The 24,786-nt window shown below is 41.9% G+C and overlaps 1 protein-coding gene across 1 annotated transcript; it reads left to right on the plus strand.

Moving 5' to 3' along the window:
• Positions 1-1,851: 1,851 nt before the first annotated feature.
• mast3a (microtubule associated serine/threonine kinase 3a) lies at positions 1,852-24,382 on the plus strand (the record flags this gene model as incomplete). The annotated part of the gene is made up of 27 exons (XM_079229338.1): positions 1,852-1,937; positions 4,688-4,776; positions 5,496-5,568; positions 7,538-7,558; positions 7,790-7,868; positions 10,043-10,203; positions 12,700-12,775; positions 13,029-13,238; positions 14,444-14,545; positions 15,046-15,178; positions 15,897-15,982; positions 16,197-16,282; positions 16,638-16,846; positions 17,035-17,173; positions 17,407-17,539; positions 17,637-17,802; positions 17,969-18,070; positions 18,832-18,954; positions 19,200-19,324; positions 20,207-20,379; positions 21,057-21,178; positions 21,276-21,464; positions 21,790-22,013; positions 22,246-22,368; positions 22,557-22,693; positions 23,227-23,411; positions 23,514-24,382. The coding sequence occupies 27 exons, from the start codon at positions 1,852-1,854 to the stop codon at positions 24,380-24,382; spliced, it is 4,221 nt and encodes a 1,406-aa protein (XP_079085464.1).
• Positions 24,383-24,786: the final 404 nt, after the last annotated feature.

The raw sequence follows: 24,786 nt of genomic DNA on the forward strand, positions 1-24,786 counted from the left end.
TAATACCAGCAGATCACAGGTTATGGATTTAAAAACGAAATATGGTAAATGTGTTTGTGCTGCTCACAAACTGCTTTTCCTCTGCCAGTCAAGGTAATTGTCATGTTAGTTGTATTAAGGGCAGCATTGCTGTGCTGCACCCAGTATGTCTGAATGATCAAAAATGAAATCGATTTTAAATAGCTTACTTATTTAGTACTAATATGTAATTGATAAAGGTGAATGGTTTCTCAAAAGAATAATTCACTCAAATAGTTCTGAAGGGACTTGTAGTGTGTCTGCGGAAAAGTCCAGTGATCTAAGGGATTAGGATGGTGTATTAAACTGCTATATAATGTGGCTAATAGCCTACCAGGCCTGCATTACCTCAGTAGGGGGCTAAATTAGCAGTGGGCCCCTTTTGACCCGCTGTTGGTATTCATTTAGTTTGAAAAGGCAATATGCGCCATGTACATTTTGACTCAAGCACACAAACAAATGTACAAGTAATACAATTACCTCTGCTTGTGAAACTGTGAAGTTAAATGCATGGGTGCTGGAAATGAGGCTTTGAGAGATTGCCGAACCTCAGATCCAGGAGGAGCAATTACAGATTCTGTCCTGATCATGAAAAAGTGGACAAGCTCTTTACCCTTGAAGGTTATTAGAGGGGTCATGGCAGTTTGCTCATCAAGTCTACACATATTTTGTGGTTTGGAGAAGGCTTTAAACCGTGTTCCCCGGGGATTCCTGCAGGGCCGGGCTATGGAAGTATGGGTTACCGAAGCCGTCACAATTGAGCCATTTGTTCTTATACAACCGGAGGGAGAGTTGTGTCCGTATTCTCTGCAGGAAGTAAAAAAAAAAGAAGAAAAAAAAGAGGGTGTCTGGTTTTGGGCCTCAGCATGGCTTCTCTGCTATTTGCAGATGATGTGCTTCTGTTGGCGTAACCTTGAGTGGAGCCACAACCCCCTCACATCCAGAGTAGCTAGTTGAGGTGATTTGAGCATCTGATAAGGATGCCTCCTGGATGCATTCCTTAGGAGGTTTTCCGGGCCAATCCAACTAGTGGGAGAACCAGAACAACCTGGAGATATTGCATATCTCATCTGATTTGGGAACGCCTCTTGGTCCCCAGGAGGAGGTGCAAAACGTTGCTGGAGAGAGGGACGTCTGGACAGTGTCTGCGTTTTAAAATGCAAGAATCTCATAAGGATCTCAATATTACCTGATTAAAAAAATGCATCCTTCATACTCCTTTAAATTGTATCCTTAGTGCAGCTAGCCATACACATTTTACATTTATAGATGCTTTGAAAGATATTTAGCTGCATGCATTTTATCGGGGTATGAATGCCGATGTCGCTGGAAATACTCAATTCCTCAGTCTTCTTTCTGTTTTTCTCCGGGCTCTAGGTTGTGTTCTAGTCGTTAACTCCTATGTTTCCGGCAGTACTTGAAGGCATCACTAGTCCCTCCTCCCTTGGGCGCGTGCTGACGCGCATGCGCGTTACAGCGTTGCTGGTGCGACTGGAAAGTTTGTATCACCCTCTATTTTGACAAAGATATCGCTCGATAATGTCATATCCCGCGGTAGACAGGCTGTTTCGGAAATTTAGCTGGTAACGGGGAGAAGGGGGCAGGGCGGACATGGCCAATGCAGCCGCTCACCATCACCTAGCTGCCGAGCCGCGGGTCTGGGGTCAGTTTGTACCGAAGCTAAATGGGGTTTCCGCCGTTGGACACTGCGTACTGGCCTAACCACCGCCAATGATAACAACTCCCCAAGAGAGACAGTTTAACATGATGCTCCCACTTTAACAAGAGGACCATTCTCATATTCGGATTTATTTATCGGTCACCACCATCAACATGTCGGACCAGAACTACTATTGGACCGTGTTGCCGAGCTACAAAACTAGTTTCGTGACTGGGGCCATGATGAAAAGGTCGAAAAGGTAAATAAATCATTATAGCCGCTCTGGATCAATCTGTGCCTGTGTGAAACAGCGACACAGTCTTGTCTGCAGCAAAGCGAAAACGTCTGCTACGCCTGTAATTAACGTGAGTTGACATCAGCTCCCCGCTGAGCTGAGCCGCTCACTGTCTGACAAAACAGCAATTTGTTGAACGTGTATGTTGAGCTATTTGCCTCGCAGCAAACCTCAAACCGTGTCCCGGTAACGTTATCGGCGCACAGACTGATCGTGCCATTGTGGTGTCTGTGATAGGCGTACGTTACTGTACGTGTCGGCTGCTACATCCGCCCTAGTTTTTGTTTCCGACAGAGAAACGTGGCCATTGTAGAGTGTTGTGTATGGGGGCAGACTGCATTGTCTGCTCCCAGCTGTCGCATAAAGCCACGCAAAGTGCCAGTGCGGATCGATACGCTGATGTGGTCAGTGGGACTGTAGCGTTGTAGATGCGCTTTTATCTGCGAGATAAATGCAATCAGCCCTCATTAAGTAGAGCTGTAAGATTCGCCTTTTCATGCCCTGTAGGGACTTCGTGTGTATTTGGCAATCAATGCGTCCGTAGTGACCTAATGGTGATTTATGGATTTTAGATGGCATTTGTCATCATGTCACATTTCTACTGCATATGTCGTTTTGTTGTGATTCTAGTACACTGTGCATATGTTGTAGCTGCTGTCAATGGCATACACTGCAACACAAATGATTACAATGTAAGAAAACCTCATCTTTTAAATGAATGCAATATATTTGTACTAACCATTAACAGTCCGCTAACGACATTCTGTGGAGTATCAAACTATCCACTTTTCCCCTGTAGCGTTGGTTCAGTGATGTAACTCAGTCAACACAGCGTGACTTTGAATGGAGCTCAGTGAATAAATGCAGTCCTTCACCATCCGCAGCCATGTGAAGCATGCAGGCCTGCATCTCAGTGGCCTACATTCATCATGCTATGGCTGCCTGCACGGTCCCTACAAACTGCTATTGTTAGTCCCAAATATGAGTGCCCTTATTACTTATTACCAAGTGTTGATTGTGGTCATGGTGTAATAAATTGATGCTTAAGTTTCATGCCATTTTTTTCACCCAGGCTCTATAGTTTGAAAGGGGTGTCAGTTTATTTATTTTCCGATAGGAAGAAGGAGATGATGGTGCACATTCACAGCATCTTTCTGTGGTTGGTCTGTCGTTGCAGCCAAAGACAAGCATTTATTGGCTCTCCCTTCTCTCTGTTGCTGTGCCCTCGCTGCCACTTTGAGTCTTTTTGACCATATACTGTTTTGAATCTGCCTCGGCGTCGACCCAGAAACGTCAGGCTTTGTTGTTCTCTCAGATCCTTGATTATTTTAGGTCATTGCCAGAGAGTGAGAGAGAGACGACATCAATATGATCTGGATGAAACGGAGAGCATGAGCGGATTATATACAGCTTAGTGGGGAATGTAAAAGTAAATGAAAAACAGAGCCCAAATTCTATTCTGTATGTAGACTTTGGCACATATAGAGTGAGCACCCAGCATACAGAGGCCTCCAGGCACCATATATGCACCCATATGTACAGGAAATGGACAAAGTATCATTTGAAAATAAAAGTAAGAGCATCCTAATTACACTGGCATCTGTGTGGATGACTCATGCTCAGAGAAATGCCACCTAGTAGTTTCTGCCAGCTTTTAAACAGGTCTGCTAGTCATCACTTGAATCCAGGATTTTTTCTAAGAAAAAGGTTTCCTAACAGGAGCTCCATAGAGTGATTGGCTGATTTTTAGATTCATCAAAACAGCTGAGCAGTAGCAATGTAATTAATTCTAACAAAATATACCACATTTCAACAAAACTGGTCCAACAAAGTGGTTGCACTGGTTGCAAGTAAAACAGGGCAGAAGGAATCAAACTGTCATCACTATAAAACATATGACCATCTTAAAAACAACAGTTATGTGTTTTGGGGAAAAAGTTTGCATCAAAATGTTCATCACCTACTGAACCAAAAACAATCTGGTCATTGATTTTCTTGCCTATTGATCATCTTGTGTTGTCTACGTGTGGATGCAGGTTGTGTTCATCTGTGGCGATGGATCTTTAATGGAGTGGACAGTATATTATGTCATGGGAGTCATTGGGTCCACACATTTCTTTGCATTTAATTGTATAACAACCAGCCAAGGCTGTTTTATAGGATCAGCTGCTCCCACTGGTACAATCACAACTCTTTCCAGATGTTTCCCATATTCTCATATGAAAATACTTCCAGACACAGGAGGCATCCTCTGATCACCATTGATACTTGAATGGAATACCTTCCTACATAGTCCATACAACTCATCATTCACAGGATGTTGATTTATGCTGGTACATCACACTTATTTTGGTTACTCTTGTAGTCAGAAACGTTTTTATTCTCTTAAATATAAAAATATCTTCAATAAATAACATCAAAATGTGACCTGTTTAATTAGTGTTGGCACATTAGTCAAATGTACCAGTACATTCAGTTTGATTGTGTTTGTTAACATACATATTTTTAGCTTTGCGTGTATTTCTATGTATTAACAGCACTATTAGTATGATTACAGTTATCAGTGTTTTCCTTATCACGATCAAAAAATCAGGTTCATAGGTGGACTGTTTTATTTTACTGCACTGATAAAAGACTGTTGCTCAGTGATTGTGTTTATAATTCCCGAGCATAAGTGAATGCTTTCTCTCTGCTGTTTGTTTTGTTCCTCACAGTTCCCGTAACAACAAACGAAGGAGTTTGGCGGTCGGGACCCCGTCGCCCACGCTCTCACGGCCTCTTTCGCCTCTCCCACTTGCCACAGGTACTTGTGTGTTGTTTATAGTTGCGTGTCTGCTCGGCTCAGTGTGTGATACTGTTTGGCATTTAAACTAGAGGCTCATAGACATTTACATAGACATGGAGTACAGACAAGCTGATGAAGATAGAATGAGGAGACCACCACATTAGCTTTTTTGTTTTGTACATGTGCCTTCAGCCTAATTTTAGTCACACAACTTGCACTGGTTTCCCTCTGGTGTGTTCATCAAGTTTCCATTGCTGTTAGTAATAATGTGCACGAGATACAATAGTTTTCCTCATGATGATATCTTTCAATTAGGTTCCTCAATGCTACTAATTCCTTCATCTTGGTGTGTGAAGGGCTATATTAGAGACTCATTCTTTCTCACACACATTTTTTTTAAGTGACTCAGGGTGTGGCTGTGTTTTACTGGCATGAAAATGGTTTCGGGACCCTTTCAAGTGGTGTGATCAACACCAGGAGTCCCGGCTGTCTGCTGAAACTGAGATTATTTGATTAGGCAGGGAAGAGGCGTAGTTAGCCTTTGTGAGGGTGTCGCTGCATAAAAAAAGGTTTTCAGGTTGAGCTGTGAAGTCAAATCGGTTACAAAATGATCTTCGAGCATATTTCAAACTGATCACGTAAAACAAGGGGACAGATAGTGGATGAATAAACACACACATAGTCATACACATAGTGGTTGCTCATTTTCAAAGTTTGTTACTGTTTTGTTTCTACAGCTGGCAGCAGCCCTTCAGAAAGCCCCAGAAATGTCTCTGCCAGCACCTCTGCCAACTTCCAGTTTGCCCGCAGGTAAGAATGAGCTCAAATGCTTTTTAATATGAAGTTGTTCTAAGGCACTTGAGCCTAGCCACATTACTGCAGGACTATTTTGCCTGCCTAGTACAATAACTGTAAAAGTGGTAAGACTTGCTTGCTTGCTTGTCAATAGAAAATTGTTGGGTGGGTTTCTCTGTTGGATGATTTTTCAAATCTAGCTTACTCTTGCTTGTTCTCAAGATTACCAACCCGAGCTTTAACATTAGAGTAGGTTCATTTGTAAAGATGACAAAATTCTAGTCTGCTTAAGTTCAAAACACAAGAAATAAAGGCCAATATTTTCGAGCAAGGTTAATGCCTTACTTCTCCAAAAACTAAAAATGAACCAGAGCATAATGGTTTTCTATTATTTGAAGCTATCGAATAAAAAACATATGCTAAGAAAAAGCACAGATACTTTGCTTTGGAGGAAACTACGTTGCATGAGTAATGACTATACCCTGGCTGGTTCCTTTTGCCCCTGTAGTTGAATTGAGGCAATGGAGAAGCACGTCCAACCATCAAAAAGGCCCCAGGGCCATTTGCTGGACATGGACCTTGGCATTTGTTAAGCCAATTAAGGCGACAAGTCGTTGCAAACGCTCATTACTTGGAGAGTCTGTGATTATGGGGAAAAATTGCAAAGCTTGCCCTCTCATCATGCTTCTTCAAACTGTGTACAGACTCACTGGGATTTAGAGGAAACGTAGCTGTAACTAGAACCCTCGTCCAGTAGCAGGAAATATTTTGCGGCTTCTCTCACTGAATGTACTTTAAATATAGAGGCTGCTTATCTAAAATATCGTGTGTTATGAATTATCATTTAATGCAGCGGTGCATTACGGCATATTGCACTAAAGCTGGAGGATGGAGAGGGGAGGTCTCCTGATAGAATTGCCACGCACAAGCCTGTATGACTCATCTATATTTATTGAGACTTTTTAAGCTGCCAATGTGGAGACAGATGCGGTGGCTGCACTTTTGAGTGCTCTACTGGGTTTATTTGTTATTCACACAAGCTGTATAGCCCTGCTGTTTGAGCAATTATTTTATCATATAAACATGGAAGAGTCAGACACGCAGAAGTTGGCACACGCGTAAAGATTGTGTAAATTTTAAAAGTTGAGCTGCAGCTCCCTCTTCACCATTAAATATCCTCTTTTTTAACCTGGAGGTTTTAACCACTTTTTCTTCTCCTTTTACACCCCAGGCATTGATTCTTATATCAATTCCAAACTGTGTTTTTAACTTTAGTTTCTTTCCTCTTCAGACTTGCAGGACCTTACTAAAACAAGCTAGCATCAGTAATAAGGCGTCTGATAACACACAGCAGTTGCCATACATATCGGATATGAACCAGATGAGGAAACACTGACTAATCCTCAGATGTCAGTCACACTTGTAGCAGAACCGTCCAATTGTATTGTGTCACCCCAGATTTAGCTGCATGTCCCCCAGAGCAGGTTTGTGAGAGAAAACATTTGGCCATCCTTGTCGTCACAGATTGAATCAGTGAGGGACTCTATGCCACGTCCTCAGAGTGCCATATTAAGTGGAAGGGCAATGGATATAGAGGTGGGGCAGGGGTGGAAATTTCACACCAAAAAGTTTAGCTTTTCTGTAGTCGTAGTTCTCTCATTTGAGAGTTTCATAATATATGCACTAGGCACTGTTTGAGTGTGTATTTTGTTGGTGAATGTGTGTGTCTGTATAATGAGTCACGAGTCAACTCTCAGTGGGTCTCAGTGCTGCAGTATGAGGGCAGCTTGGCAGGTGTTCAGCAACAGACTGCCACCGGCTGCGAGCTGTGACAGACAAACAGTGCTATGACTGACAGCCAGACTTACTCGGTCACTATCATTAAACAGTGTTTATTTTCTTTCTCTCTTTGTGTCTCCGCTCACCCCTCTTCCTCTCTTTCTCACTCTTCATTTGTGCCATCCTCATGTTTGCATCTGTGTAGCCAACTGGCACGCACTGAAAGGTAAGAAAACAACAATCATCTGTTTCTTCTTTTTATTGACACAGTTTTAAGCATCAGATGTTATCGAGTTAAACTTGCATGGGTATATTTGTATGAAATGAGATTTGCAGGTTTAAAAAAAGAAAAGAAAAGGAAAAGCTTTGAAGATTGGAGCGAGTCAACCGGATGTGTAGGTTTCATATCTGATGGGGAGCTACCACTGAACAGTTTGTTACTGTTTTGTGTCTGCAGAGCGGATGGGCGAAGGTGGTCTGTGGCGTCAGTTCCTTCGTCTGGATACTGCACCAATGCACCCAGTTCATCAGTATCGGTAAGCTGAGTCTCTTTCTGTTCTCTCAATGTCTGTCTTCACTTCCCTGCAATCGTCAGTGGCAGTGAGGTCTGTCTCTTACCCTCATCAGATATTCGACCCCTTTCCAGACTACTGTCATGGGACCATTTAGCTTCCTGTGTTACTTATAGTGTATCAATCAGTTTACAAGACCAGGGTGTCTTGTAAGCTTACAGTGCTGACTGACTGAACTGTAAATCCCATCAGATAGCACACAGTGTAGGAAATAAGTCCACCTTTAAATGCTTGTTGATTTACAGTAAACCCCAGTGTACAGAGTGAGTTATATTATCAAAGGGCTGTGCACCTAAACCGTAGTTTAGATGAGTTGTGAAAGCGGTGTTTTATACCTTGTGACAAAACGCTCACAGCAAAAGACTGCAAGCATATTTATTGTCTTGAGTAAAGTGATGCAGATTCAGCTTGTCTTGAAAAAGTCTATAGAGCCTAATGGAAAACTTAGAGGTAGATAACGCGAACGAGGAATGTCTTTGGCTGTTTTGATCCAAGCTGATCACCGCCTCTGTTCTTCAGAAACAATCTACAAACTTTTTAAACTGAGTATCCAGTATCACTCACAGAGCAGGTGGCTTCTGCAGACAGCATACAGTTGAGATCATATGTTCAACAAATGCGAATAGAGAACATTTTTAAAGGCAGGTGGAAAACTTCCCGTCATTACAACACAGTTACTTGACAGTCTGCTTGACCACACTCTTGATTGATACAAAACAGCTGAATGGAAATGTGTGCTATTTAATGACATAGTCACAACAGGATTTGTCCAACGATGATGCATTGCTCTATCGTCAGCCTTTTATTGCACTTTCCACTACAGACAGGAAATGGAAATGAGTTTTCCTGCAGTGATTTATATTATAGACATTTTTATACAGACGTGACAATTAAAATATACGCAGAATTTTACTCCATAATGTGTGCTTTTCTGCCTGAATTCAACAATAAAGTATTTTTAGTGGAAACAAAGAGTGATTAAGTTCATATTTTAGCATGTGACCATCCTTATAAAATACATGACTCCATACAAAAGTATTTGAGCTGCCCCTTTTGACTGAGGGAAAGTACAGCAATTATAAGTCTTTTCACTAAACTAACACGGGCCTTGTTGAAATGCATGGTTCCTTTTCCTGGATGACTACACACAGGAGTAGGGACTGTACAGTTTCAGTACAGTACTGTTTCACATTTCTTCACTTGGCTTATCCTTTTGGGAAAAGTCAACAAAATGCAGTGTGCTGCCCAGCTACACCATCAGCTGTTTGTTGATGGTTTTTGTGCTGATTACCTTGAGATTTTGTCTTGAAAGTCATCACTGAAACTGCAGTTGGCTGTAAAAACAATATCTGTTCTCCAATACCACGGCTGTAATTTTGTATGGCCAACCACATGGCTTGGAGACGGTGAGGTCAGCGCTCCCACACAATGTCCCTTTCAGGCCCGCTGTCAGTGAGGTCTTTATGCTGCTCTCGCTCGCTTCTGAACCGTCTCTGGTTTCCTCCTCAGAGTATCTTTCTCCTTCTCCCCGCCTATGTTCTGTTACTCTGTGTGCTTTTCTCTCTGTTTTCCGTTCACTTTTTCCCCTCTCTGTTAGGCTCCTCTCTTTTCTACAGTCAGATGAGCCACTCTTCTCTTTGCTCTTCCTCCAGTGAAACACAAGGCCCCAGCCAGATGGAAGTTCTCATAAATTCCAGGCTGCGTGTCACACATTTTGTCTCGGAAAGAGAAAACTAATGCATGCATGGCCAACACAACAGCCGTTGCTGTGGGCCTCAGGGCATGCTGCAGCAGGGGAACGAAATCCTGCTTTAGGAGAGCAGAACACTAAAGCTCACAGTCATTTATAAAACTAAAGGGATTTATTATCTTTTACTTAACTGCGGCCTTGTAACAGCGCGTCCTTGTTGTAGTGTTCCGATCTATGGTGGAGCACGAAAGCCTTAAGACTCTGAGCATTAACAGAATAATGAGTGAATCTGAGCAAGCATTGGAGTGGCACAGGATGTGATGTCATCAAAGCAGCACAAGCACAACGTGATATGGATACAAATGTGCAAATAAAAAATAATGTTTTTATTACATATTTACAATAAATTCCAGTACACTGACCTGTGTGCACATTTCTTTCCCCCCAGTCGTCTTCATCCCAGGAGTTATTGCACCAGTTGCCCTTTCAGCCCACGCAAGATGATCTCCACTTCCTGTTCAAACATTTCCGGAGCACGGAGAGTGTGGCAGACGAAGAAGGAGCACCACACGCCTCCCCACCTGCCAGGCTCCGCTCTCGCAGTCTCAGGTAGCTTTTGATTTGAACTGAACCATAACAATACTGTACAGGTGAGAGGTGGTGCTGCACCCTGGTAGTTGACTAATTGGTCGTTTTGGTCTTCGTTGACTTAAGATTTCTTTCATCGATTAGTCCTTTTTTCTGCTTTTTTAATATTGAATTACTTATTTACTAGAAAGTTTTGAGCACATATCTGATAAACACAAGCACATGATAATGTGTGATAAGCACATATCTGACAGAACTGTAAAACCGAGTGTGACTCTTTGTGGAAAAACTCCACAAAGAGTTCTGTCGATGAAATCAAATTATAAATTAGTCCACAAAATGTGTGATTGAGTGTTATTAGAATTGATTTAGTCATGGCAGGGCCCTCATTCTAAGGACTCTTTGTCTTTGTCACGCAAACATTTCTGTAACACTGACATCCACTTGAAGAAGTGAGAATGTGATCAGATTAGTTTGGTTTGAATGGCTTGAAGCAAAAGAATAATAAGGCATACTTTATTAAAGAGCCACACCTCTACTAGCTAATATTGTAGGTAAATGTAAAAAAAATAAAAAGAAGAGTGCGAGTTGGGCCAGAGAGAAGAGACCTGTCACTGCATTCTAAAACTAATAATAATGCATTTTATTTTTAACGCACTCTTCTTTCAAAAGAAAGAAATATATAGTCAAACAAATACAAATATAGTTAAAACATAGTTAATGCAAACCATAATAAAAAAATTAATAGCTGACAATGAATTGTGTTGCATTTTTTAAATGCAACACATTCTAGCACTGCTTGCATCACTGTTAAATAAGTAGTGTGATTACACTGTCAAAGTACAAAAATACTCTACTGTACCCGCAGTAAATGTTACTGTTTACATAAATGTAGTGTTATGTTGACACTATTTTCCCACAATGCAGTGCACAACAGGAATGGAGAAGCTACTCACAGCTCATAAAAGTAACACCTCAGCAACTGAGCTTAAGTGTGACTAAAACACATTCAAGCCCTACTGTACGAGCTGGGTTGGTTAACGAGTTAGGCAAGCTAACTTTCTAGTTGATACAAGTATGCGTGTAGGCCCATAGTCCAATAGGTAACTGAATAGCTACAGGTGGAACATCAATGACATGAGTTCAAACCAAAGAGGAGAAGCAAAGTCAGGACTGCCATTTGTATTCTTCATTATTGAACCAAAGTTTCTCGTCTGCCGTCATCATTTTCCTATTAGCTAACATTCAGTTGTCAGTTTTTTGGCCCAGACAAGAGGCGTGTCTAACCATAGCTGCAATGTGCTTCTGCTTTTGCTCCACTTTGCTTGGAAACTTCTGCTGTAATAATTGAAGATGCTAGCTGTGGAACACATATAAAGACTTCCACCTCCAGATTCTTAAGGAATATAATGAGCAGTACTCTACTGCTCATTTAAAAAAAAGACCCTTGTAAAAAAGGATTTGAATGAGGTGCAATAATTATTTTAGATGGTTCTGGAAAAATAGCCTCTGTGATGGTTACCCTGGATAAGCATATCTAGGGGATCATGTTGCCTCATCATTTAACATGTTTGCTCTCATTAAACACTTAAAACAATCCCTTTAAATAGCTGTTGTGTTGAAGAGTGCTGGATAATTTAATAATGGGCTGTGAAGGGTGTTGGCAACACATTGGTGTGATTGTTTTTTTCTGTGACGTGTCTCTGCCCATATGTGTTATTATTTTTATATATATATATATATATATATATATATATATATATATATTCCACCTGACTTTTGTAATACCATCAAAAAAACATCTAAGTTACTGCACATATTGAATGTGCCAAAGGAATATTGACGAGGGTCTATGTTACTCTAAAATAGCTCCAGAGGGTGTGTTAGGCGTTTCTTATTGCCCTCAAATAGTTCCCAAGGGGTTAACTGTTGCTATTGCCCTCAAATAAAACCACTGCTGAGCAACTGCAACTGTTGTGTCACCCAGAAATAGTAAAGAGCATGTCACAAGTTGATATTGTTATTTGTAGTATGTGATGTATAGAGGCTATTTTCAACATTTGTGATGACAGTCCATTGATTTGTAATGTGTACGGACAGTTTTAAAGGTGCCCTCTCGTAACTGAAGCCCTGTGCACACAACAGATGTGGTCATGGATACTGCAGATGAGAACCTGATCTGAATCACATTAGTGTAATATTCAAACCCGGGTTTATGACCCGGGATGGCAGTAAACGCTTTCAGTCAAACATTTGCTATTTACTCGTAAGACATTTATGGATTTGATGTAGTTTTAACAAGACAGTTGTTGAGCTTGACATTGTTTTAATATATAAACTAGTAACTTTTGACATACTTCTGTAATGGAAGCGCTCTTCTCCCTTCCTCTAATCTGTTTGCAAATACATTTTGTTTTGTATGATTCAAATTAGCATCCATAAATGATGAACTATATCTGTGCAAAAATATGATCTTTAATGTTTTTTTTCCCTTTCTTTTACCTGATTGTCATCCAGCCCTGGACGGACCTGTGGAATATTTGATAATGAAATTGTCATGATGAATCATGTCTACAAAGAACGCTTTCCAAAGGTATAGTCGGTGCTTTTCTCCCCACTGTTTTCCTGTTGTCTTTCTCTCATTGCCTTTTTATATGTTCAGCTTGCAAATACAGCTCCATGTTAAAAGATTATCCACTAGCATGCCCATGAGCTTTTTTACTCATAGAAACCAGGACAGGAGAGTTTAATACTCCTGACAGTCAAAATCTTGACTCAAAGGGATTGTAAATACAATACTGCTGTCACGGTTTGAAATGAAGTTTTCCATCTTGGTTGTTTCCCAGGCGACAGCTCAGATGGAGGGTCGGCTGCTCGACATCATTGCAGAGTGTTCCCCAGGCACGGTTCTGCCCCTGGCTGATGGCGTGCTGGGATTCATTCAGCACCAGCTGGTGGAGCTCGCCAGAGACTGTCTGGACAAGTCCCAGAAAGGCCTGGTCACCTCCAGGTACTTTGTGGAGCTGCAGGAGAAACTGGAGAAGCTGCTGCACGAGGTGAGTGTTGCTCATCTCTAAAAGATGAGTTTCCATCTGACTCATGGACTACTCACACACAACTTTGTTTTAGATTGTTATTCAGCCGTGCAACTGTTCAGCCAGTGTTTGTTCTTTCTAAGACATCATCAGTGGATTTCTGATTGTTGGTTGCTCCGATAACCCTCCAGGACATTATGCTGTAATGTAGCTTTACTGGACACTTTACATTGAAATGTACAGTAGGTCATGTAATGGTTATTATTCAGTGTTGTTTCCAGTTCATTGGTTAGTCATTGTGTTGTCATTTTATATACTTCCTTTGATCTGTGCAGTGGTCACGTGTTGTATAATTATTTTTTACATACCCTCTAATAACAATTGTACTGCAGCACATGCTGCCTTCTGCAAACCAGATGACAGTGTCTGTTGCAGATTTATCAGCTACAGTTGGTATAGTCAATGCAGTGCTTTCTTGTGTTCATCCAGTCTCTTAGTAGCTTAGTTTATCCCACAGTACAACAGGGATAGACGTTATTTTGTCTAAAATTTCCACTAAGGCCACAATTCTGTAATTATTCTTCCATCTTGCCATTAAAGTGGTTTTCCAGCTTTGAGAGGGAATTTATTTTAAGCGAATGGTCCTTGTTGTCACATGTTAAAATGTTTGAATTTGTCCCTGTGCTCACTAGTTCTTCTCTGGAATTATAATTGCAGTTTCGTAACACTGTTTTTCTTGGCAACTTTTGAAAGACTATACCTTTTCTAGAAACACATCTTGTCCCAGGTTTTACAGCGTAAAACACAGAGCTTGTTTCAAAATGGTCAGCTGTCTAACCTGCTCTCTGACTGAAATCATTCTTACACCACCTCTAACACAGTGACTCTGAACTTGCTGTTTGGCCAAGGCAAGGCAATGTTAGACTAAGATATGGAGACAATGAGTGTTAATAAAAGTGTATTTGCAGGTGTTTTCTAATATTTATAAATCTGACAAGGCAGCAAACAGATGCTGATGTGAGATGTTAAAATACCAGCCCAGATCTATTGAATGGATTGAATTGCCAGCAGATGATGTCAAAAGATTAAATGGATGCTAAAAATATTATGAGCCAAAGTGCAGGCACAGCCTCTGTGGATGGGATGGGATGCGCTGCCTCATGGCTCGTGCCAATTGGATTTAGTCAAAAATAATAATCCATCATCCTTTGTCCTTTCACGATCAGGCGTATGAGCGATCAGAGAGCGAGGAAGTAGCCATCATCACCAAATTGGTCAAGAAGATTCTCATCGTCATCTCTCGGCCTGCCCGGCTCCTGGAGTGTTTGGTAAGACTCACTGGCAGACACAGAAGGGATCATGAGGACAGCAGTGACACAATATCAAAACGATGCTTGAACAAACTGTCTCTCATCGGTGACTCAAATACACGAATGAGATGGTGAAATATTGATAGTTTTAGCTGTTATCATAACACAGTTGCAAGTTTATCTTGTCAGACAGGATGATGTTGGGAGTTGTTGTCATTTTTAAAAGCAATATCAATATTTGATATTGGCAGTAGGTGTTTAGTTGATAATTTAGTTGTTTAGTTGATAAATCCTAAAGAGAAACACACTGGATTCCCTTTTTCAACTTTACCAATTCTCTCATCACATCGCAATTGTGTTTCCTGTGTTTTCATAGTGTCTAGTTTGCAGCTTTTTCTGGAACTATGTGCATTTATTTTGGAACACCTTCCTGCGCTATTGTAGTATTTTTGTAGCGTGTGCTTTTTATTTTTTTTTAACTAAATGATATTTAAAAAAACGATAAAATCACAACACAGGAGTTTGATCCAGAGGAGTTTTACCAACGTTTGGAGGTAGCAGAGGGTCAAGCTAAGGTGGGCCATGGCATCAAGACTGATATTCCCAGATACATCATCAGCCAGCTCGGCCTCACAAGGGATCCCTTGGAAGGTGCGGCGTTTATTCTTGTATTTTACCTACTAAACTGTCTATTTGGACATTTTAGTATACTTTGTTTTAGATTAATTGTGCTGCTTGCTTATTTTACCAGAATAACATGATTTTCAAAAAATCTGTTCTCTTGATTTGAGAACTTTGTTCAACAAATAGATTTTTACCAAGAAACGGTAATGTTAGTGGCACTATTCCTACTGACATTTTTTATTGTTGCAGTAATTATTCTTAATTTTATGGAGAATTTTATGCATGATAACATTTTATTGTTTCAAATAAACATATGGCACATCCTTAAATGTGTGATGAAGGCACTTACTTTATGTTTTATTCCACTCACTACTACTTGTGCTGTCTTTTTGCTTGATTTTTAGTTTTTTTTGTATCTGTTCTTATAGTGTACAAATGTTGCACAGCTTTAAAATAAAATACTCTCCACAGTCAGTATTGCTTTGTATGATATCCAAGTCGAGTAGAGCATAATTCAGCTGATTTGGAAACATTTAATAAGTGAAAAGAACAGAAACATTATAAACTAACGATGTAACAAATATATAATATAAAAACATGCTTTTATACAGTGAAAGTTGTAATTTTGTTTTGCATCCTTAGACAGTTTGTATCATTTGAAAACAGTTGAATAAGCACTTACTGTCCTTACTGATGTCTATTTAAACTGAAAGGCGTTTGATCAGTGTGTCTGCTGCTATTTCAGAGATGGTTCACCTGGAGCAGACGAGTCCGATTCACAGAGTGACCAGCAGAGAGTCTGATGACACGGGAGATGCAACATCTGGCCAGGTATAAGCTTATATTAAACAGTGGTGGGTGACGTAATGTTAAAAGCAATGGCAGTTGCACTGAAGAAATATTAAACATGGATAGAGGGTTGCATGGATAAATACAGTTGATGTGGGGAATAGAGCATTTGTTAATCACAGTAACATCATAACGTCATGCTTTTCCGAAGTGATGCAGCAGCTAAGTTCCTGTTTTTTGAATGTGTGTGATTCAGAGCCGAGCAGCCTGCACCCCTCCTCGCAGAAAACCACTGGAGAGCGACTTTGAGACTATCAAGCTCATTAGCAATGGCGCCTATGGGTGAGTGAAACCGACTTCTTTGTTTGCGTCCGACTGACTCAGACTCTTTGTGGGCAACACAGAGAGCCCAATAAAATCAGAAAAGAAACTAAAATGAGGATGTGTTGTTGTAGTATTTTTGTGCATACACTTAGAATTTGTCTGGGCAATTTCATTTCAAGTCTGAAATGATATTCCCTAGTAAGTGATTTGTATGTTTCCTCATCTTTTTCCCCGCCTTATTTTCCCTGTTTATTTGCTCAATGTATCTCCTTTCGTACCCGTCATTTCCTTATAAACTCCTATCCCTGCTTGTCCTGTAATTTTCCTTCTTTCTCCCCTTTTGTCCATCTCCCTCTTTTCTCCTGCCATGCAGGACTGTGTTTCTGGTGCGCCACAAGGAAACCCGTCAACGCTTTGCCATGAAGAAGATCAATCGGCAGAACCTGATTCTTAGAAACCAAATCCAGCAGGTGTTTGTGGAGCGAGACATCCTCACCTTTGCTGAAAACCCATTTGTGGTTTCTATGTTCTGCTCTTTTGAGACACGGAGGCACCTCTGCATGGTCATGGAGTATGTAGAAGGTAAGGTTTGAATTGTCCATGTATATGTCCATTTATTTGCCAGGAATATATCACACAAAACTAATATGTATTAGAATGTAGAAATTATTTACTTTCTTTTTTTTTTTTTTTCACCCACTGTAAATGCAAAAAAGCCACAGACATTCAGAGAGCCTAAACAAAGCTTTTGACTGTCTTTGCACTTTAAGGTGGGGATTGTGCCAACCTATTGAAAAATATTGGTCCTCTGCCTGTGGACATGTCTCGGATGTATTTTGCTGAGACTGTCTTGGCTTTGGAGTATCTTCACAACTACGGCATCGTACACAGAGACCTGAAACCTGACAAGTGAGTCCTCATTTCACATATTACATTTTTCCTTTCTCTGCTTTGTATCGGCACCGAAGTGCTTTCAAGCTTTAGTCATTTTTAGACTGGCCCTCATCTTTAAGGCAATCATTTTTAAGTTGGCGCGAAATATTCTGAAACAACCTTTTGATATTTTTCACCAAGTCTGAGATCTATGCTTTGAAGTTAGCGTTTGATCTACTATGAAACATTTCTGTTTCCATCTTTCATAGTTTGTTAATCACCTCCATGGGACACATTAAGCTGACAGACTTTGGGCTGTCGAAGATTGGTCTCATGAACATGACCACCAACTTGTATGAAGGACATATAGAAAAGGATACCAGAGAGTTCATCGATAAACAGGTTTGTCTCTTCTCATCTTTTCATCTTGTCAGTTGTTTTTCTGACCTTAACTGACACCAATCTTTACTTTTTTTGTCTGTTTTTTTTCTTTCAACAGGTGTGTGGCACTCCAGAGTACATTGCTCCAGAGGTGATCCTGAGGCAGGGCTATGGGAAGCCAGTAGACTGGTGGGCTATGGGCATCATCCTCTATGAGTTCTTAGTGGGCTGTGTGCCTTTCTTTGGAGACACACCAGAACAGCTCTTCGGTCAGGTGGTCAACGGTAAGTGCATCGCTACTGAGTCACCACATCTTTCCACATACAAATACAAAGTTTAATTATTTTGTTTATTTTAGTCTTGGGTTATTGGCCTCACCTCAGGTTTATACAATGTTTCTGTGTAATTAAATCCCTTCTTTGCATCACTGGTATGTGCTGCTTTGTCTAGATGACATCATCTGGCCTGAGGGGGAAGACGCTCTGCCAGCTGATACCCAGGACCTTATCACCAGACTGCTGAGACAGAGCCCCCTGGAGCGTCTGGGAACAGGTTGGTAGCAGAGTGACCTATGGTGATTGGGTGGACAAGGCCCTATAGAGTACAGCCGGCTATGTCCGTGATGCACGGCACGGTTACCGTCTGCTGGCCAAGAAGAGGCAGGATTTATTGTCACCATGGTAACCATGCACTTGGGGATTTACTGGAGAGGGATAGTCAGTGCAAGTTGTATGTGGATAAATGTCAAGTGTTGAAAGTTGCCCTTTCACCTTCAACGATAGAATTCACCTTTATGCTTCCATCAAAGCTGTGAAAATGAGAGTTGATATCTGGAGTGAGGCAGAGCTGTGGTAAACCAAGCTGTGATGACTGATGAAAGCTCCAGAAACTATTAACTTGAGTATTTCAAAGAAGGGCGACTTTGGCTCAGTGGTAGAGCAGGGTCGTCCTTCAATCAGAGGATTGGTGGTTTGATCCCCGACTCCGTTAGCCAATGTCGATGTGTCCTTGGGCAAGACACCAAACCCCAAAATTGCTCCCGTAGCTTTGCGTACAGTGTATAAATGTGTGTATGAATGTTGGTTACTCCTGATGGGAAGGTGACATCTTAGCCCCTGTCATCAGGGGGTGAATGATGACAAGTAGTGTTAAAGTGCTTTGAGTGGTCGGAAGACTAGAAAAGCGCGGTACAAGTACAGGTCCTAAGGAGACACGTGCAGAAATTGGCTGAGCAGGGGCTGTAAACCAGGCCCAAGCTGGGCAGATATGAAAGCCAAACGTATTTGTCTGATTTATTTATTGTTTTTTTCCAGGTGGGACCACTGAGGTGAAGATGCACATGTTCTTCTTGGGTTTGGACTGGAACGGCCTCCTGAGACAGAAAGCTGAATTTATACCTCAACTAGAGACTGAGGAGGACACCAGCTACTTTGACAGTAAGTGGAAGAGCCGTTAGATTTATGGACAAGTACACACCTTTCATGATACAGTTTGGGCTCACCTAACTACAATACAAATGTGGGTCTCTGTCTGCATGTACACAGACAAACCTAGTCACACATTTCCTAGAAAAACAGAAGGACACAGGGCTAAGAGAGGCCTGCAGAGACTTAATTGGACAGTAATGCCTCTTGTCATCAGTTTTCCATTATTTAATGCACTATCATTGTGTTTCCTACAGCCCGATCAGAGCGCTACTGTCACCTGGACTCAGATGATGATGATGATGATGATGATGAAACCAATGATGATGAATCATCTCTGGAGCTTCGACAGTTCTCGTCTGTGGCCCACCGCTTCAGCAAGGTACTTATTTATCTTCACCTATAGAATATTTCACGCATTATATTTAGATATATTATTAAAAGACATATCTTCCCTTAAATTCTGCCGCCCAGAGCTTTTTTTTACAGATTTTTCGATAATGAGGAAGTGATTTTTTTGTTTTTACTCAAACGCTTCTAGATCATCAACCACAGGTCCGATTTTATAAATTTAAACGGCTAAAGTACTGTAAATCCTTGTGAGAAGAGAAACGATGGACTACATTTTTTTTAAAAGATCGTTATATTTGTATAATTATGTAATTACGAAAGCTCCACAACATGACTGAGCGATTATAACGTTTCACTATTTAGCTAATTTAGTACCCCTAACAAGTCGGATTTTGCTCATAGTACCACGTGTGTAACCGTAGAGACTGTACGAATCTTCCAACAGTGGGTAGATCACTGTGTGTAAAGTATTGACGTCGCAAGAAAGCAATGGCTTTTTTTTATTTCTGAACTGAAAAACATGATTTTTGGACTGGAAAGGCTTGAAAACATGTAATTGCTTGTGTTTATTGTGATTATTAATCTTTCTAAAGAGTTGCAGTATTACTCTGGAGCATGATGGGAAGGCAAAAATACAATAAAAAAAACTCTAAATAATAAATATTCTTTTTATTTTTTTAAAGGCAAGGAGTTGCTGATTCTTTAGAGATCAAGGACAATAGGGGCCGGTATTCATATCAAGCGCATATGAGCTATAGAACACCTGTAGAAGCCCTAGGGTCCCCCTATAGGGATACACTAGGGCTGATGAGGTTAACTTCTCTTTGATAAAATAAAACAAAGGTGTGGATTTTGAGAAAACGGCACTCTCAATTTCTTGATTAAACATCTACATTTGCTTCATAAACTCTAGGTGTACAGCAGCACAGAGCACCTGTCCACCTCCACGCCGTCCAACCAGAGCCTGTCGTCGTCAGAGCGAAGCCACAGTGAGGAGAAGGAGGAGGGAAGGGGAGTCCTCTCCCCTGGCGATGGACACAAACACTTGGCCAGTGGAGACAGGAGGGCAGATGGACACAGGGGGAGGTGGGAGCATGAAACGTGAGAGAGTGATATCCTTATTATGAGAGGAAAATAATTACCGCCAGCCCTCATTCTCGCTTCGGTTTTCTGAAATATGTGAGATTGACGTGTCAAATTTTCTCTTGTGTAATATGAAGCACTTTGTATTCAGAATGAGCATTTTTTTTTAGAATAACACTATACTGTATATAGTTATTCATGGTGAACACTGTACCTTCACACAGGGTTGATCCTTTCTATATGGAGTGTTGATCTGGGTTTTCTCTATAAACTCTGACTTCTTCCGCCTGACATGCTATCCATTCAGTGCACACTGAGAAAGGTTGCCCTGTGACGCTAAATAGTATTTCATGTCTAAATAGACTGTTAGACATGAAACTGACATAACCTCTACTGACAAAATTGTGATGTTTTAGGAGCTCAGCATTTCTAAAACAATGAATACATTTGATAAAATAACTAGGTAATGCTTTTTCCTCAAAACGTATGGAACCAAATGACTACTGGTTGAGAAACATACCAGAGCTCATTCACCTGCTCTTCAGGAAATGCAATGCAGACTAAAACACATTGTTTATTTATTCCATAGATTTTCAATTGTTGTTTTTACAGGGAAAACACTGTTATATAAATATGTATATTTACTGAAATCCTGCACGTTTACTGTGTTTTCCTGGCAGTCTGCGTCCTCGTGCTTCGTCCAGCTCCTCCCAGTCAGATCGCAGTGCCAGCCCACTAGTGATGAACAGCACCCAGAGCCTCGACATCATGCCTCGCTTCGCCATCTCTGCTGAGGAGGAAGGTAAGACTGACACACACAGATCTCTGTACATTATCTTCTCTTGTTATGTAGCAATTATGAAACACCAGTGCTCACACTCTGTACCTCCTGATTCTAGATGGGATGGTTTCCAACTTGCGACGCATTCGGCTCCGGAGCAACAGCACCGGCACCAGGCCATCCTTCCGAAGAGGGGCGTCCCGGCGCATCGCCCACCAGCTTGAGACCCCAGAGAAACCCAGGCCCTCAGCTGGAAAAGTCCCCAAGTCTGCCTCTGTCTCTGGCCTGTCCCTCATCATCACCCCAGGTAGACAGAATGATAATGACTACTTATGTGTTTACAGTGCCCTCTACAGTGTGATGCTGGTTAACTTACCCACTAAACACACAAACTATAAATACTAATACTGTGGCCAAAATAAGAATAACGTCACTTGACTAATTATGATGTTATCCCATTTAAATGGTTTCACTAAGAATGACACATAGTAGAATAACCTTTATTTTTAACATTAGTATTATGGTAGTTTTGTGGAAGAATACTGAGCGATGCAAAATGTAAGAAAATATCAGACATACAATCCATAACCTCTCATCCGTTGACCTTTTATAATAATCCTCTCCTAATCCAGATGACTCAGCAGGTCCTCCTACGAGCCCCAAATCGTCCTTGTCCCTGTCGTCCAATCCCTCGTCCAGAGATTCGTCCCCCAGCAGGGACCTCTCTGTGAGCATCAGCTGCCTCAGGCCTCCTGTGATCATCCACAGCTCTGGGAAGAGGTTTGGCTTTGCGTTGCGAGCTATCAGAGTCTACATGGGAGATAGTGACGTCTACACGGTTCACCACATGGTCTGGGTACGTGTCCTCATCTCAGGAGCTGGTGGGGGTGACAAATGTTGTATAATCAAGGAAATTAGAGTGTAATTATGAAACATTTAGTTCTATAAATAACATTAAAACAACTTTTATGGTCTTTAGATTTTCTTGTAAAATGGCCGTGTGTGTGTGTGTGTGTGTGTGTGTGTGTGTGTGTGTGTGTGTGTGTGTGTGTGTGTGTTCGTGTGTGTGTGTGTGTGTGTGTGTGTAGTGTGTTGAGGAAGGCAGTCCAGCACACGAGGCAGGATTGAGAGCTGGTGACCTCATCACTCACGTCAACGGGGAATCGGTCCAGGGACTCGTCCACACCGAGGTGGTGGAGCTCCTGCTCAAGGTACGAGGATATCTTGAAGATTTTGATGATTTGCAATGCGTTTTCATGGGTAAAAGTCTAATTGTAATTCTGAGTCTTTCTCACATATACTTTGTGTAAGTGACTACACATCATTTTGTGGCTCTATTCTTAAGAGAAAATGCCTCAAATGCCGGTCGGTGTTTATGTTAATGGTTTGTTTTCAATAGAGTGGAAACAGGGTGACCCTGCAGACGACTGATCTGGAGAACACGTCCATCAAGGTGGGCCCTGCCAGAAAAGGGAGCTACAAGGCCAAGATGGCCAGACGCAGCAAGAAGAGCAAAAGGAAGGACGGACAGGACAGGTACATGAGGGGAGAATGAAGTCATACCCAGCTGCATTACTGTTAGACATTAGGAATGCCTGTCAAAGTATAGTATTCATTTCAGATGTCAATCACCAACGATTGCAGTTAAAGTAATAAAATTCTATTCTCTTGCATATTGGACTGTCTAAGAGACTGCAGCGGATCAACCTTTTGTAGCTTGACTTTAAATGGTTCTGCGGCCCAGGTTCAAATCCATCTCATGGCCCGCCGCATGTCCCCTCTCTCTACCCATTCCTATGACTATCCTTAGCTGTATCTAAAAATAAAGCCCCCCAAAAAACAGATGATTTAAAAAGAGAAATTCTCTGATGAAGCTTTGATAATTCCTTTTAATATAAATTAAAAGGAATTTAAGTAAAGTACAGTTCAATTGATGTTTCTGGAGGTTGTGTCTTTTCCTTTGGCTGTTGTTTTTCCTCATTGAAAGAGACTCTTTGTACTCAAGTAAGCATGCAAAGAACACTATTACAGACAAAACACACACCTGACACCTCTTTCCTCTTGCGCAGCAGACGACGTAGCATCTTGAAGAAGCTGTCTAAGCACACACCTCCTCCGCCCATGCAGAGTAGTCGTAGCTTCTCTTCGGGTTTCCATCAGTCATCTAGCGACAGCCTCTCCGGCTCCCCCACGCAGAGTCTCTCTCCTGGGCCTTCTACGCCTTGTCGCTCTCCAGCTCCTGATTACTCTGGAGGTGAGTTGCATCCCAAAAAGGGAGCTGTCAATCTCTTTGGGTCTTGTGAAAAAATATCTACTAATGCAAAACTTTTTTCCTCTTTTTTTTTTTTTTTGTCAGATTCAAGTTCCTCTCCTTGCTCCAGCTCCCCTAACTCGCCGGTCCCACAGGCCCGTCCCAGTTCCCTACATGTCATGGGTCGCTACACCAAAGCCGGCCGCTGCAAGTCCACCAGCAGTATCCCGCCTTCACCGCTGGCCTGCATCCCCCCTCCTCAGCCCCTCTCTCCCCAGTGCTCTCCATCCTGCCTCCCCAGTCACCCCAAGTCTCTGCAGGGTTTCCATGGCAAGACATTGTCCCCTCCCACTATCACCCGCCATTCTGTGCGTCCCCGCAGTGCAGAACCGCCGCGGTCACCGCTCCTCAAGAGGGTCCAGTCAGCAGAGAAGCTGACGGGAGACAAGATGACAGGTGGGTACCATGGAGATAGGAAGGCCTACAGCACCCGTCGCCACACCATGGAGGTGCCTCTGTCTGAAGGGGAGGGGCTGGAGGACATGGAGGGGGACACCTCCACCGGGTTCGTCTGTGTCGGTGAGCATGGCCGTCAAGGTCTGTACAGAGGAGGGCAGAGAGGCCACCAGGACACAGCCAGTGGAGGCAGCGAGCATTACCGCGCTACCGCCTCGCCACAACACCGCGGTGGCAACCACCACTCCAAAGAGGTGGTTGTGATGAGGAAGCTGGCGCTGTCGGAGCGAAGGGACTCCTTCAAGAAACAGGAGGCCGTTCAGGAAGTGAGTTTCGATGATTTGGAGGAGAGAGAAGCGACGCGGAGCCCAACGCTTCCTGTCACGGAGCAGAAAACGTTCAAGGCATCCTGGATCAACTCGGCCCAGGCAGAAGCCTCTGTGAAGCTGGAAGGAAGTGGATCACAGGGTACTAAAACACCTCAGAAAGCCAAGTCAAAAGACAAAGAAGGGTTTTAGTTTAGTCACTTTGCCATGGAGTCTGCGGCGGAGACTGAAAAGTGAAGATAAGTCTTTGACCTGCTACTGTACTTACAATTGAAGGCCTTGCATGTGTGTCCAGAAAACTGTGACCAAGACCCAAATCATCACAAGCAACTGCTTGAAGACAGAAGAACAAATTAACATCGATGTATCTCAGTAATATATGCATCCTGCAACACTGTTAACAGAATAATGACTGCCAAACTTTGTTTACTTCCTCGTTGCTTGTTTTCTCTCTTGGTTCTCAAATCACTGTGGCACCTGTAACTGATGTATTTTGTAAATATTTTTGTTTTAAATGAAGAAACTTATTTATGACTTTATGTTCATCTTGTTTTTCGGTTGCTGAAAATGCCTTGGATGCTTCAGCTGCTCTTAGT

This window comes from Taurulus bubalis (assembly GCF_910589615.1).
Source record: "Taurulus bubalis genome assembly, chromosome: 1".
Taxonomy (NCBI): Eukaryota; Metazoa; Chordata; class Actinopteri; order Perciformes; family Cottidae; genus Taurulus; species Taurulus bubalis.